This window comes from Meleagris gallopavo, chromosome 17 (genome assembly GCF_905368555.1).
Source record: "Meleagris gallopavo chromosome 17, MGAL_WU_HG_1.1, whole genome shotgun sequence".
NCBI classification, from domain to species: Eukaryota; Metazoa; Chordata; class Aves; order Galliformes; family Phasianidae; genus Meleagris; species Meleagris gallopavo.
The window spans coordinates 712,979-728,629 of NC_139420.1; the positions used below are offsets into that span (position 1 = coordinate 712,979).

At 45.5% G+C, this 15,651-nt stretch overlaps 1 protein-coding gene across 1 annotated transcript; it reads right to left on the bottom strand.

The window, feature by feature from the left end:
* Positions 1-11,595: 11,595 nt before the first annotated feature.
* On the bottom strand, positions 11,596-15,134 carry CLDN5 (claudin 5). The gene has a single exon (XM_010727908.4). It carries the CDS (start codon positions 15,016-15,018, stop codon positions 14,368-14,370), a length of 651 nt encoding a protein of 216 aa, XP_010726210.3. The 5' UTR covers positions 15,019-15,134; the 3' UTR covers positions 11,596-14,367.
* Positions 15,135-15,651: the final 517 nt, after the last annotated feature.

Consider the following 15,651-nt stretch of genomic DNA (forward strand, 5'->3'; position numbering starts at 1 on the left):
GTGAAATGCTGCTGACTGGTTCAGTGGTCACTTCTAACAGCTAAGTGTTGGAAAGTTTCCATGCCAAGAATTCTTAACATCTCTTCATGGAGAGATTATTATGCATTTGATTTATTCGTCCAAATAGAAAATGTGGCTCTGACATGTCATTTTAAAAGAAATAGTTAAAGCACTAAGAAATCGGCTTACCCTCTTTAGATGTATGGTGGCATTCCATGTCTGAATGCAAACAGAAACATTCCCTAAGGATTATATTTGAGCTGCAGTAACTCTTTTTCCTCCAGTGTGTTTGCTGTAAAAAATCAATGCTTTAGATTATTTCTTTGGCTCCTGCTCTATTTTAGAGAACAACAAAGCTATCCTTTGAAAAGTTTGGTGTTTTAAGGGAATTAAACGTACCGAAGTGTCTGAACAAGCTGACTAAATTGTGCTGTTCTTGCCCACTGATTCATGACCACTTAGACATAATTGAGATTGCACAGTAAGGACCTCATTTGATTGGAATTGAAGCGTATCCCCTTCCCCAAGAGTCACAGGGACTTAGCAGTCTTGTACTTACCACTGCTAAGGTTGTGTAGTGGTGAAAATTAATTCTTACTTTCTGTACTGCTCTTAAGAAAAATAGGAAAAAGTACTGCAGCTTTGTTGTATGAACGAAGTACTAGGTTTGTACCACCTTAAACATAAATGTAGCCATGGGGGGACCAGAAGGACACTTAATCAGAATTTTGACCTGTCTAATATCAAAAGCAGATGCTAGGGAACAAAGAAATAGCATGATGCTTCCTTCCGGGTACAGACACAAGGACTCTCACAGCCCTCCTTCTCAAGGACATCCTGATCCAGATGTAGTTTCTGAGTATTTGGTACCTGTCAGTAGTTATCTGCAAACTGGGATGACTTCCTCCCTAATCCTTGTGAAGTTTTATCCTGTGTAATATTGTGTAGGGAGCAGACACGCAGTCTTGCCAATTGGTGGCTTTTTTGATGCTTTACTTTGCCTGTTTCCTCTGTGCAATCATCATTTCATAAACCTCTTCCGTGTTCCCCACAGTTATCTCTTCCCAGCCTTGAATCATGACAGCCTATTTTTTCCTTTTGCTGCAGCTGTTCTGGCGTCCTGATTACTGTTGCACCGCTTTAAGTAATTGTCAGTCAGACCAGAAGGAAAACTGCAGTATTTGAGATGCAGGTGCACAAGACTCATTAGGAGTGTAATGATGTCTGACCTAAATCTACCCTCTGAGCTGGAAACCATTTCCCCTGGCTCTATCACCACAGACCCTGCTCAAGAGTCTGTCCCCTTCTCTCCTGTAGCTCCCCTTTAGGTACTGACAGGCTGCTATCAGGTCACCTTGCAGCCTTCTTTTCTCCAGGCTTCACAGCCCCCGCTGTCTCAGCCTGTCCTCCTAGGAGAGGTGTTCCATCCCACGGATCACATCTGTGGCCCTCCTCTGGATGCACTCCAACAGGTCTGTGTCTCTCCTGCACTGTGGACTCCATATCTGGGCACAGTACTCCATGTGAGGCCTCAGAGCAAGGAGCAGAGGGGCAGGAGCACCTCCTTTGCCCCGCTGGCTGCACTGCTTTGGATGCAACCCAGGATATGGTTGGCTTTCTTTGCTGCGAGGGCACAGTGCTGGCTCATATCCAGCTTCCCAGTTCCATAGGTAAAGAAATCCCAGGAAGCCTGACAGAAAAGTCTGGTTTGTCGAAGGGAAAGAAAACAGTGAATTGTTTGTTTCTTTACATGGAAAAATTAAAGACTCTCTTGGCTCTCATGTACCATTGTTGGCTTCAAGGTGGTACTGAAAGTTCCCTTTGGATTGGATTCAAGGACTAAGGAAAAAATGCTGCCTAGGGTGGAGCTCTAAGTACAGTGCCACCTCTGTGCACAAGTGTCTGAGTTATAAACACTTTCTTAGCAGGAAATATTACAAAACACTCACTAGGGGAGGAGAATGATGTGAGCTTTAATTTCAAACTATTCTCATTCTCTTCAAGCATTTGACTTTAGTTTTTTTCCTTTTTATAGGTGGCAGAATTAGAGAAGCAAATCAAAGGTCAAGCACATTCAAAGTAGAGAAGAGATCTTTTACTCAATTACACAGCTTTATGACTGTCCTGGGAATGTAGGTTTCCCAATCACTGCTGTTATATGGAAAAAATAATTTCAGTTTTCTCAGTCATGCCTACTGTGTAGCTACTCTGACACCTGGTACTTTTTCTTTCTGTATGTTAATTCAGTGGTATTCTGGGACAATATATCTAGACCTTATGAGAGATGATGCTAAAGAAATCGAGTAATATGGTATCACAAGCATTTATCAGTCAGTGCTGCATGTAATGAACTAACTAAAGGCTCCACACAGAAATTTTTGAGCAAGCCTGAGCATACCTCATGTATTAACCAAGGTAAGATGTACATGCAAGTGAAGTCACAGCATAGCATGTTCACTTTCTGGATTCGGGTCTATTTTATTAAGTCTAGGTTTGCTTTTCTTTCCCTAACTCGACTACAGACATCTCCAAAGTCAAACAGCTTTGTGACTTAAGAACTGTAGGTGATTTCTCTGGATATTCCTTGATACCTTGATTCCTTAACTAGGTTATCTGTATTAGACAAGTACTATGATATTCTGAGTCTTCTGTTTTCTTTCCAAAAACAGTTTTAATTGAAATAATACCTTCCTGATCCTTGAAAAAAAGCTATGTTCCCTTACAGAAAGAGGTGCTGTCTTTTTAACTGCGTAGAGCACTCAGTTACCTCTTCTCATTGACACAGCACGTCAGTTTTTCAGTCCTCGTGGTGTTGGTGTCTCTTTCCACTGTTTGGCTCGGCGGAATTTACTTTCATTTAATCATTCATTTGTACCATGTCAGTGGAAAATCGGAGGCACCTGCATTGGATTGGAAAGAATTCACAGGGACATTCAGCTCTTTTGCTTTTATTTGCTGAAAGTCACCAAAGGGCTCCTTGAAATAAGTGTGCCATTAATGATTTTCCCTTGTGCGATCTGAAAATCTAGCTAGATTGCTAGCCTGTAAGGAACGGGCGAGTAAAATGGTGTTTTTAAATGCCATGGTGATCACCATTGTAATTCTGGATTTGAGTACCAGCATTGCAGAAACATTTGTCAGGTTATTTGTCGTATGGCAGTGATGTGCTGCCAGTAACTGCCCAAATTTAAAGCTGTGGTTCTTTAGAAGGGATTGTTGAATTTCACAATATTCACGTCGTGTGGTATGCATGGCAGAACTGGAAGGAACGGTTACTTCTGGGTCCAAGGAGATTCATTTTCAAATTGATACAGATTAGAACAAATGGAAATGGATAGGGGGCTACAGCTCCCTTTTGTGCCTTGGGAAAATCTCCTTCAGGCAAATGAAGCTGTTAAATATTTCAGGAAAGTGGGAAATAAGCAGGACTGACTTTACATTTTAATGGAACTGGTCAGATCTGTATTTTTAATGGAACTGGACTTGATCTGTATTTTTGAAATAGTGTCTTAGCTGGTTTAATGAACGCTGTTTTATTATTAGGAATTAGTGAGTTACCTTATGATGCTTACCTGCTTTGTGGATATTTCTAGTTCGTCTGCTTTGAAGGATGTCAGTGAGAAACTTAGTGCTTTTAAGATACTGCTGTTTTGTATCTGCTATTCCAATTGTCAGAAACAGGTCCCTGTGAAGAGGTCACAGCATGACAGCGGTATGTTGCAGGACAAAGCTCCAAAGGGATGGTAAAGAACGGAATTCTTGGTCCTTGGAAGGATGTGTACTATGCGTGCAAAGCATACCAACACCAGTGCGTGCTGCTGTTCACTGTGCCAAGGTCTGAGATGATCTTCGTGGAACCCCACTGTGTTCCTCTCCCCAGAATTATCAATAAGAAATTAGTTAGGGCTCAATTCTGATTTCCATTGCTGTCATGATGGCAAAATAGTGCAACTTCTCCACTTCTCTCTAGCCCTCAGTGAATCAATATTTTCTTCTACAACCACTATTGTAGAAACAAACACCACAAAACTATTTCCCTGCGGTCTTGTGATGCCAATCTGCTCTCCAGGCTATTCAGGGTGTCCTGTAAATCTTAGACTACTTTAAAAAGTTCATTGATTAATGGAAACAGGATCTTGACCTTAACTATTGCAGAACTTGTGCTGTAATATAATTCTGCAACTTGGCACTTCAAGTAGGAACTTTGGTATTTTATGGTGTGTAGTTTAGAATAATTGCCTCCTAAATGGATATGAATGTAATTCATTTATACATTTATGTCTGTGTTTGACTGCCCCACTTAGATGCTCCTTGCTTCTAGGTTAAATCAACATCCAGTTTTGATCTTGTGTGGAAGAGGGCTCAGGTAACTATCTATTGCTGGGCCAGCTCTCAGGACCTAATGCCAATAGCAGTGTCCTGCTTAGGGGGTTTAGGCCTTTAAAGGCAGCATCTGTCACTTCTCACTTTCATTTTTTCACTTGACATAAGACTTACTGGATTGTGTTATAAAAAGTAGAAAGTTCATCTTTGTTTACAGCAGTCAGTATTCATTTCCCTTTAGTTTTGATGGCACTCACAAGTGTGCTGTTTCTGCACAGCGCTAGCCTTGGGTTTTGAAAAACCAAGCACAGTGCTTTTAATACCTGTTTGGAATTTCCTAGATGTGTCATTCAAGGGAAGGAAATGTTCTCAAACTGAGACAGCTGAGAAAGAAAAAACCTAAATCAAATCATGCACTTTTCCTTGCCACCTGCTTGTTCTCTCCGCTCTCATGAGTTATTGCTTCTGTGTGTTACCTGTTTCTAATGTTAAGCTAAGCTGCCTCCCATTCTTCCTACTAGCAGTCTGAATCTCCCTCAAGGTAAGAGTTGATGTTTCTTTTCATTTTGCTGTTTATTCACACCCACAGAAGCAGTATTTGCTCATGCATAGGAGTAGGGATACGGTTACCTGCTTTGCAAAGCCAGCGTGTGCTGCTTCATGAACATGAAGATGGGGGGAGGGTTTTGTTTCAGCTGGTTCCACTTGCAGTGTAGCTATGTAAGTAGAATAGCTGATAGCAGTGTTAAGGATGGAGTAGTTAGAGCAACAACTTAATGAACATATCCTCTGTGAGAGATTTTCTCCTTGCTAAAGCTGCTGAATTTTGACTCAGTCCTGCTGGCCTCTATTGTAGAACGTCCCTTCAGTAAACTCTCTGGGCATAGCACACTGTCAAAGGGAAGCTTTCCAACTGTTGCGTACAGAACTGAGAAGAGAACCTGAAAAAAGACTGAAAATGACAGGGTGAAATACAAAAATAGAAAATAAAGGCTAACAGGAAAAGAGTGAGTAACAATAGAGGGTGAGCAGTAAATCCGGCTTGCCTTTCCAGCTCAGGAAGGTGTCTTGAAATCTGTGTTTCGGGGCACCCACTGGGTGGTCATCAGAGCTCTTTTGAGTGTGTGAAATGAAATGGAAAACAATAGCTCAGCAGCAATTGCCTTTTTTCTTCTGATGAGGTGTTCCCTGAATTACCAGCATGACTCCTTCTTGGTTTAGCAGTGAATACAGCCAGGCATTTCCTGAAACGACAGCACTACATGGTGCTATTAGAAATGCTAAGTGAAAGGTTCTGCTGTGAATAACGAAGGAAAGGAAATAGGATACAGGAGCACGTCCCACTGAACTGTCTCTGTAACAAAAGGGGAATGAAATGTAGCACAGCTGCACAAGGACCTTATAGCCAGCATTAGAGTCCTCACCTCTTCTTTGCATAAACGGATGATAGGAGGAAAAAGATCTGTTTGGAAGAGAAGTTTATTTTTGGAATCCTTAGAAGCTGATGCCAGCATTGTTTGTGTTCACCACTTGTCTTTTTTTCTCCTACTATCTGCTAAACTCTTTTAACTCAATCCTTCTCTATATGGACTTCTCACTGGTAAATCTAAATATTGTTCACGTTCTTGGCCAAAGTCCCATTCTGATTAGCCTCAGGGTATGCATCTCCAAATAACCAAAACCGTTTCTTTTTCGGAAAAGATTTCTCGTCCTAACCTTTCAAAGACAGCGATGTGGCTCCAAGAGCATTGCACCAACTTGCCAGAAATTACGTAAAAATTGCCGCACCTCCTCCCCTGATTACAGCCCTTAGGGAAAAAATGTGATGACCTCTCATTTTTTGTTATTCAGCACATTTTTGTTGTCTTTTCTTTCATTTAATTTTGAACTGTTTTCATTTCCTTCTCGCCTCACCTTCTCCCTTCAGCAGCGGAGATGTTAGAAAGAGTGCCTCTGATTCAAATGAAAAGGGAGATCCCAAAGGATATTAATGTTGCAGATCAATTAGTAATAACAAATTTTTTCGATGATTACGTTAGGTGAATAAGTAGGTAAGCAGTACCAGGTGTGTCAGTTGCAATCTACTTACAGCACCTTATGCTGTTTTTAATCCAGTGTCCTATCATTTATTAATTACATCCTTTTGTTTTTAGGACAAAAAACTTGTATGTTGCTGAGATGCATCTTAGCCCTCCAGCTGTCCAGAACACTGACAATGTCGTGTGTAGAATTATACGTGCTATTTTCTAGTCTGTTTGTTAAAAAATCTCCCTATTTTACCTTCTGTTTGAGGAATTTTTGGCTACTGAAACAGTCTGGTTTTTTAAGTCCTACATTTTAAGTTGAGCCCTAACTTTGTCTGCCCTGGATATGTTCATTTGTTTCCCTTCTTATTTCTGTTAACTAGTTACCAGTATGTGCTGTCTGTCTTCCCAGTAACACCTCCAGGAGAAGTTTCACTCACTTTGGTACTTACATGTGTGGTGGCATCTTACCCACCTTTGCTCATTGAAACACTTGCAATGTATTTCCTTTTTCTGTTAATTTGTCTGAGGTAAGACCCTTCTGTTTGATTCAAACTCATTTGCAAGATCAAAGGATGACGTTTGGTGGCAACTTAAATTCTCTGCAACGTGCCTGCTCGTGCCGCTGTGTGGTGCAGCAAGACAGTGGTTATGCAAAAAAAAAAACCACTGGTTGTTTTTCTCAACCAGCTCAGTCTGCTCCTCACCGTGAGCCCAGTGCACAGGTGAGGCTCAACCACTGCTGGGCAGTGACAATCTCACTGCAGCTCCCACTCAAACCTGCTGAAGTTAGAGAGTCGCATGCTCTGTTGGGTTGATGTCTGGTTGTTCTCACCTCGCTGCTTCACAACAATCTCTGCAATATGTTCCAGTGAGTTTTTCTGAGATGTGCTCTGGTTCTCTTTGGAGACTTCTCTGCAGCTTTGTCCATCTCAGTGTTTTTCAGATATTTCCAGGGTTGTTGAGGTGCCTGGAACGTACGTGTGTCTGATGTGCCAATCGCTACCTCTTGGTTACTGGAAAGACAAAACGTAATATCAGACAGTCCCTACAGACCTGGCCAGTCTAAGTAGTTTTGGGTCAGAAGGATTGCTGATTGTCCTTTTCCTTTGTACTGCCAAGTCCTGTGTAGCAACAGCTACTAAAACTGAAGTTCTCATTTCCACTTTGTAGCATTGCTCAGACTTGAGCGAGTATTCTGGGGGAAAAAACTCTGCTTTTTATCTCCTCTCATCCTGCCTCTGCTGAGGACTTGTTTTCTGTGCACCAGTGGAATCAGTGCTAGTGCTGTGAAGAGCCAAAGGGCAACTTCTGCAAGGCTGTGGATAGATTTTGAAGACAATAATCAAATAAAATCACTAATCTTGTGAGAAGAGCAGGTGACAAAGATATTGTTCCCACCACTAATCATAGTCTTTAGGTCAGAGCAGCTGTTTTAACAAAGCCTTTGCTGTTTCATTTCTTGCTGCACCACCCGATGGGACTAACACTGTCCCTAAAAGGGTGCTTGATCCACATTGGGGTAGCAGACCAAGATTGTCCTTTTGGAGAAACCATTTCCATATCTCTGAAATGCTCCTCTTATGTGAACTGTTGAAGTTCCTCTTCCAAATCATATACAAGAATATAAGGGAATTGAGAATAGATACAAAATCTTAGAACCTTCAGTCTTGCGTGTCAACCTGGTTAAAAGTCAACAGTGTAACAAAAATAAAGTAGATGTAAACCATTTCAGAAACAAACAGTGAAATGTATTATGTTGCCTGGATCTTGGCAGTCATCTCTAGTGAAATAATAGGAGGAAATGATAGAGAAAAAAATGGTGAAATCATACAGCAGTCATTGGGTATTCATGTGAGTCTTCTGTGTTGAGATAATACTTTGGTTTATTTGTGTTATAGAATGAAAGATTGCTGTTATAATTGGAAACTAGAAGGTTTTGTAGCTTAGGCTAAAGGTTATCCAGGCTGCTACAGCAGATATCCTAATTCTAACAAAAGATATGCAGTACAGACAGAACATTGCAACTGGAAGGGCAATCTAAAAATATACAAAGAACAAGAATTCTGCCGTGCTAGGCACTTGTTAGAGCTGATAAGAATTGTGATTGTTGATTTTCTGCTTGTTCCTTCAAACATGTGAAGCTGTACTGAAACCAAATCATGCTGCTTTGAGATTTCACACGTGCTCTTGTCCAAGAGGGGATATTTTTCTTTCCAGAGTGAACTCTTATGCCCATGTAGCAGTGTGGAACTGATTCTAGTTGGAGTCTTTGAGAGTGAGAACAAAGTTCACAGGTGCCTACGTGTAGTTTGATTAATTGCTGGAGTATCTGGAATGTGACAGATCAGTGACACTCAGACCTCCGTCAGCTTACCCGGTTGGCTAAAACTTCAGGAACAAAGCTGCTTTTGGTGATGCTCAGTGCCAGGATAAGAGGAAACAGCTGCAAACTAAAACATAGGGAGTTCCATCTGAATATGAGGAAAATCTTACTGTGAGGGTGACAGAGCACTGGCACAGGTTGCTGCAGAGGCTGTGGAGTCTCCTTCTCTGGAGGTATTCAAAACTCGCCAAGTTGTGATCCTGTGTGATCAGAATCGCTTTTGAGAGAGTTATCTGTTGTTTAAAATAGCTGGATTTTACAGGCAAACATTTACTTTTGTCCTCCACTGTAAATAAACACGCACTGGATTGACTCATCTGTTCTGTTTGTGGATACCAGAGCACTGCCCTGCACCTCGCAGGCAGCCTGGCTGGTACAGCCTGGAGAGCCCACCAGAAGAGATCCTCCCTGGACTTGGTGCCATAGGGAACAGATCCACCTCTACTGCTATCTGTAAGAGCACCAAGGCACCTCAAGCCTGTCTAAACCATACGTATCTTGTCCTAAAGAGACAGCGAGTGGTGTGAATACACCTCAGCTGGGCTTTGGGAATGGAGTATCTTGTGACTGCTGTGGACCTCTGGTCAATGAATGGCCTTTGCCATTTAAACTGCACTGAGGAGGATAGGAGTACGAGATGCAGATCTTTGTATTTAATTAGTTTCTGCCTGGTTTTCTAGCCAGTTAAAGACTTTTTGTGCCGTTCTCCCCTGGGTGTTGGAGGTCTTCTCTTGATTCACTTTCCTGTAGTAACATCATGAAATCACAGTTGCATGCTGACAACTCTGTTGGTCATGGATTAAAGTGCATTTCTGCCAGTTTCAGAAGCCATACCTCAGGACAGGGTCAGAGTGCCTGAGGTGCAGCTGGAATCAAATGTGATGAGAAGATTGGTGCAAGCCTTGGGCAGATGCTTCAGATGTAAACACGTGCTTCCCTGGGAAGCCATGCTACTTGTCACCTTTGTGTGCCACAGTTTGAGTTGAAGCTACGGGGTTAGCTCTGGAAGGAGGGGGAAGCCTGAAGTTGTAAACAAAATCTGAAAATGCCACAGACAAAAGACACTGTTAAAGTGATTCATGGCAGAATGTCTCAATTTGTGCTTAAGAAAAGAAAAGGTGAAGCAAGGCTTGTGTAACCAAGCAACTGCAGAGCCTTTCCTGTTGCCATGGGAGGTTTTATCGATGACGCAGTGGTTGAAACTGTCCTTTTCTTGAAACTGAAGTCTGTGGTACGAAAAAGAAGGGGTTTTCTAGACAGATTGCTCCTTCCTGCAAAGAATCAACAAGAAGCAGACTGGAGCAGAGTCACACACACAAATGTACGCACAGGTCTGATCACGATAAGAACAATAGAACATTGTTACTTCCAAAATAGAGCTATGAGACCTGCTTGAGGCTCTGCTTTGGGAACCATTTTTCTTCCACACTTAGTGTACAGGTAAACAAATACAATGTTTGACTTGAAAAGAGGATTCAGCTGCTGTCTTCTGACTGATCTAATGCAGCAGAAATATTTGCTGTATGTTACGAGGTGGACTCAAAAAAGCAAATCCTCAAGCACTTTGTTTTTTAGTACACAAAGCAACAATGAAAAGGATGCGTTGTGTGGGCATGTTGTGAATATGAATATTGCATGAATATTTTGCTGAATATGTGCAAAGATACTTTTTTGCACTTAGATGCAGCCTATGGCTTCTGATAGGCAGGAATCTCATCTAGCATTACAGACGTAGGGAGTGCTTCCAGTTTGAAGAAAGTTGGCTTAAGAGATTATTTATTTGCATTTGTGGTTTGAAAGATGGCCAAGGAAGAAGAGTAAATACCTCATACAGTATTTGACTGAGGAATAGGTTTACAAATGCGAATCTGGAGTTATGGTGGCTTCTCACTCAAGAGTAAAATGTTTCATTCCTGTTCCGAAGAGCAGATGCCCAACAAACATCTCTGTGCAGGAAAAGGAAACATTTCCTTAAACATCCTGCAGCAAACTTGACTGACGGAGCTTCCTTTTCCCTCTGCCTGGTGCATTTCCCCTCTTTACACAGACAGGATCTAACCAGATTTGCAGGCTCTGAAGTGAGGTTACTTTCAAATTCATAACTGTGAAATGTTCTGTTTAGCAGGACAAAGGCCAGGCCAGCAGACACCCTTCTTCCAGCCCAGCGTGTGCATAGCAGTAGGAGGGTGGTGAGGAGCTTTTGTTAATCTCAACCAAGCTGGCAAGAATGCTGCTAAATGAAGTCTTTGAAGATACTTTTTCTTCATTCTTAAAGCAATAGTTAGTTCAAAGAGCATAAAAGTCTTGCCAAAAATATCTATAAAATATTGAAAGACCTCCCTGGCAGTCATGTAACTTCAGCAAATTCCCCCACTAGTAATTAGCCTCTGCAGTTTCCTTTAACGGACATTTTTTCACAGGTTCTGCTCTGGTGCAACTGTGAAAATGCTTTTTCCCCAGCTTGAATGCACTTCTTGACAAAAATGGTTGGTGGAAAGGATTTAGGGTATCAGGTCAGGCTGGGCCCAATCCAAGGAGCATGGGTTTTTTTTCCCCTTCTATTTTAAACTTGTAGGAATTGAAAGCTTAAAGGGCTTCGTGCTTAAAGCTGCTCTCCAAGTAGTTGGGACTCGGTCCGCTTCCTAATGTGCTCACATCACAGGACCAGCCGCTGCCACTTGCTCTTTTGTCTGAGCTCCCGTGCAGGGCTGAGGGGCGCTGCAGCACAAGGGCAGCTCCCCCTTCCCCAAGGCTGAGCAGCTCTGCCCCCGCAGCCCAGGGGAAGGCAGCTCTGAGGACACCTCCCTGTTACTGAGCCCAAACCATCCCCTGCCTTTCATAAAGAGCGACTCCTCTGGGGGGTTGGTTTAGATGATTTTATTTTTATGTGAAATTATAAATACAAAATAAAAACAAGTGCTATGGATCTTTATTTCCACTGGGATGAGGTTCAGGCCTGCTCCCGAGTGCTTTCACTTCCTAAGCTTCAGGACCAGATCTTTGCTGTCAGAAAACAAAACAGTGCAAAAGGAGCCAATTTGTGCCCTGAAGCAGTCGTGTCAGTAGCAACGTTCACTGGGGCGGTGGTTCATTTTTTTCTCGTGAAGTGATGCAGTACACAGGCATACTGAAGGATGAGATAAAATACAATTATTCTTTTGAATAGATGTTGGACACTACCCTGTGACCTCTGTGAATTTTGACACATCAGCAAAGAGTTAGGTTTTGGACAAGATGAGGGGCTGTTTACTACAACAGACACAGTTAGCACTGGCTTCTTCCATGAGGTTCAGATTTGGCTATTGGTGGACCCAGCCCTGCCATGTCATGAAGCTATCGAGAATTTTGGCTTGCTAAAAAAGATTCCACGTGAAGGTGCATGCTTTTGTCCCTCCCCCCAGCATACCCTTCTGCTTGGTTGGTAGATCGCAGTGCTGTCCACTACGTGCCCGAATCCAGCAGCACTTCTGAAGGCTTGGAAGTAAAGCCCCATGCAGGCCTATCTGCCAGGGCGTGGCTTATTTGTAATTCTTCTATTTGAGACAAATCCCATTATTTTAGCAGATCCCATCAATTTTAAGTGAAGCCTGCAGGATTTGAGCTAATACCCATTGACTCTTCTTAGTCGACAGCAGAGAGCTGAGGTGGTGTAACATGGTGTAGGTAGGGGCTGGGTCACAGGAACAGTAGGACAGTAGCATTTAAAATACAAATAAAATAACTGTGAGGCAAATAAAGGCACCAAACCATTATAGCCAACTTTGGTAGGTTTCTTGCAGAATATATGCATTTAAATACATTTACAGTTTACAAGGTTATACTGTTTTAAAAAGTTGCACTGATGAAATATGAATATTTCATTCTTGTACCAAAAGTACATATCCCATCATAACAACATTTTAGGTTTTATTTAGTTGAAGACTGCATAAGAACTGCACCTCTCTGTAGAGCAAAGCTGATCCCGGACATACCGCGCTGCTTTCTGCTGTCTGAGTGGTGCAGACCCTGCAATGTGTTCAAAAACAAAAGCTAAAGTTATCTTTATAAGGGTAAATTTTGTGCTCAGCATTCAACATCAATGTTTGTGGGGGTTTTAGTCTCTCTTTCAGATCCATGTATGGACTGATACTGCTGGGGTTTTAAGTTTGCTAAGCAGAGCAAGAACAGTCAGTGTAAGTCTGTCACAGCCCCCAGGAACGGTCAGCCTGCAGTTCTGAGCATCATCAGGAGCTGTAAGCGTCAGTCGGAGCTGTGCTGCTGCGGGGAGCCCAGGGCTCAGCGCTGTGCTCTGAGGACTCACAGCACAATTCCTCTCCCACTGGTGGCCGTGGTGCTGCACAGCCTGCAGCGGCGCTCTGTCTTGATTTGATGCTACAAGGAAGGTGTTCTGCCTTCCTGACAATCTGCGTGAGAGCATCACGTCACCTCTCTGACACTTTTGTTGCTTTTGGTTGTTTTTGTGTGTGTTTCTAGTGGGAAAGGTACGTGTTAATATCCCAGGCTGTGGTGAGGTTTAACAGCTCAGCAAGTGAGTTACGTTGGCCAGAGCATCTTCCTCCCAGTCTGCAGCACTACCAGGAGGAGCTGTGAGGGCCATAGGAGCCATAACCTCCCACCTCCACAGCACTGCACGGTCTCAGTCAAGATATTTGGAGAAAGTCCTCTAGCATTTAATCTATTTGCCCGATCAATTAAATTAAGGCAAGTGCATGTTACCAAAGTTACAGTGGGGAGCCGAGCGTGTGTATGTCCAGCTGAGCACATGTGATTCAGAATTGGCAGCGAGCAGTGCTCAGCAAGAAGGCCACGAAGCCTCTCACAGCCTAAGCATCAGGAGGGAGGGAAAGGTTTATGTTTCCAGTCCCCTGTAGTACAGATGAGAGGCACGGAGGGACGCCCTGCTGGAGCCGGGGCACAAAGATCTCCCAGGTCTCTGCATTTAGTCCTCCAGTAACTGACGACGTGCAGAGTTCGTATTCAAGTACAAGAAGAACAGAAGCTGACGAAGAAGTGATGGAGAACCTGCAATAATGGGTTTTGTTCTCTGCTAAGCAACGGCAGCTATCTGAAATCACTTTCAAACGTCTCAAAGGCGCACAGAGCGGCGCGCTTCTTTGAGGGCCCAAAACAATGGTGCAAAATGATGTGCCTTTCTCCAACAGATTATTTGCCTGCACGATTAAGAACCAAGGTTAGAGGCGTCTTTCAGATAGGAACCCGAGTTTAGTCGCCCACAAAGAATGAAAGGAAAACCTTAACCAGTTAAAGCCATGGCAGAAGTCAGTCAGCTGCAGGTTTTCAGGAGATAGAACGAGGAAGGGAAGCGTCTCCTCCCCGACGGGACACGCGCGACGGCCCGGCAGCGCGCAGAGAGGCACCAGCGGCTCCGCACCGCTCCCGGCTCCGCTCCAGCAGCGCGGCGGTGCCGCCGGGCCGGGAGCAGAACCAGACGCGGCGCTCCGAGGAGAGCCGGGCCGGCAGGACGCCGCTCTGCCCGGGGCTGCCGCCGCCGTGGTGCCGCGGCCGGGCGGGTTCCGGATGGGCAGCGCCGCGGCGCCCGTCGGCCGAGCTCACCGCAGTCGCTCCCGGCCGGCGCCGTCCGCCCGCGTGCCCGCACGGCCGGGGCGGCCCCGCTCACACGTAGTTCTTCTTGTCGTACTCGCCGTTGGAAGTGGGCCGCCGCGGCGCCGAGTACTTGACGGGGAAGGAGGTCTCGTCGCGCTGCGAGCAGGAGCAGCAGCAGATGAGGCAGCCCCCGAACAGCAGCAGGGCCGTGGCCGCCCAGCCGATGTACAGCGCGGCCCCCATCTCCCGCTTCTGGGACGGCGGCACGGAGGGGTCGTAGAAGTCGCTGATGACGATGTTGGCGAACCAGCAGAGCGGGACGAGGACCAGGACCCCGCAGAGGATGTAGATGGTGCCTCCGGCGATCACGATGCGGGACTTCATCTTGCCGGGCCGGATGCAGTTGGTGCACTGCGCGCCCACCACGGTCACCATGAGCGCCACCAGCCCCAGCAGCGCCACGATGACCGTGAGCGCCCGGCCCGCCTGCACCTCGGGCCGCAGCGCCAGGATGGAATCGTACACCTTGCACTGCATCTGCCCCGTGCTCTGCACCACGCAGTTCATCCACAGCCCTTCCCAGATGGTCTGCGCCACCACGATGTTCACGTCGATGAAGGCTGACACCTGCCACATGGGCAGCCCGCAGGCCAGGATCACGCCCACCCAGCCCAGGATGCCCAGTCCCAGCCCCAAAATCTCCACCGCCGCCGAAGTCATGCCGCCGCCGCTCTTCGGAAGCCCGCGGGGAAAGGACGGCGCTCCGCACCTCCGGCCCCGGGCGCCACCTCCGAAGCGTTCCGAGCGCCGGCGGCCCGGGGCAGCGCTTTATGAGCGGCCGCGGGAGCCCTCCCAGCGCCCGCCCCGCTCGCGGCCCGGCCCTTCCCGGCGGAGGGGGGCTCTGCCCGGCCATTGGCGGACGCGGTTCCTCCGCCCGGGAAGCTGAGCTCCGCGCTGCCCGCGGCCGCCGCTCCGAGGGCTCCCGCCCCGGCCGGGGGAGCGCTGCTCGGCTCGCCCCGCACCCTGCCGCCCCCCCCGCTCCCGGCGGAGCTGGCAGGGAAAACCTGACGGATTTGGGCCGTTATTTCTATACTCCTTATTTACTGATAAAGCCCACCGCTAACACTTTGCAGGGTCTTATCAACAGCAGTGTGGGTGACCCAATTATCAGAGCCGAACTGATCCATTCGTAAAAGACTAACCGGCCGGCACACGTATCCACTGGGCATTGTGACAGGCAAAAGTGTAAGCCAGCACTGCCAGGAATCACCCAGGAATTGAAAGTATTTTGTGTAATCAAGTTTGTGCATCATCTGTCTGTACCAATATTCGTGCTTTCAGCAAGGATAATCG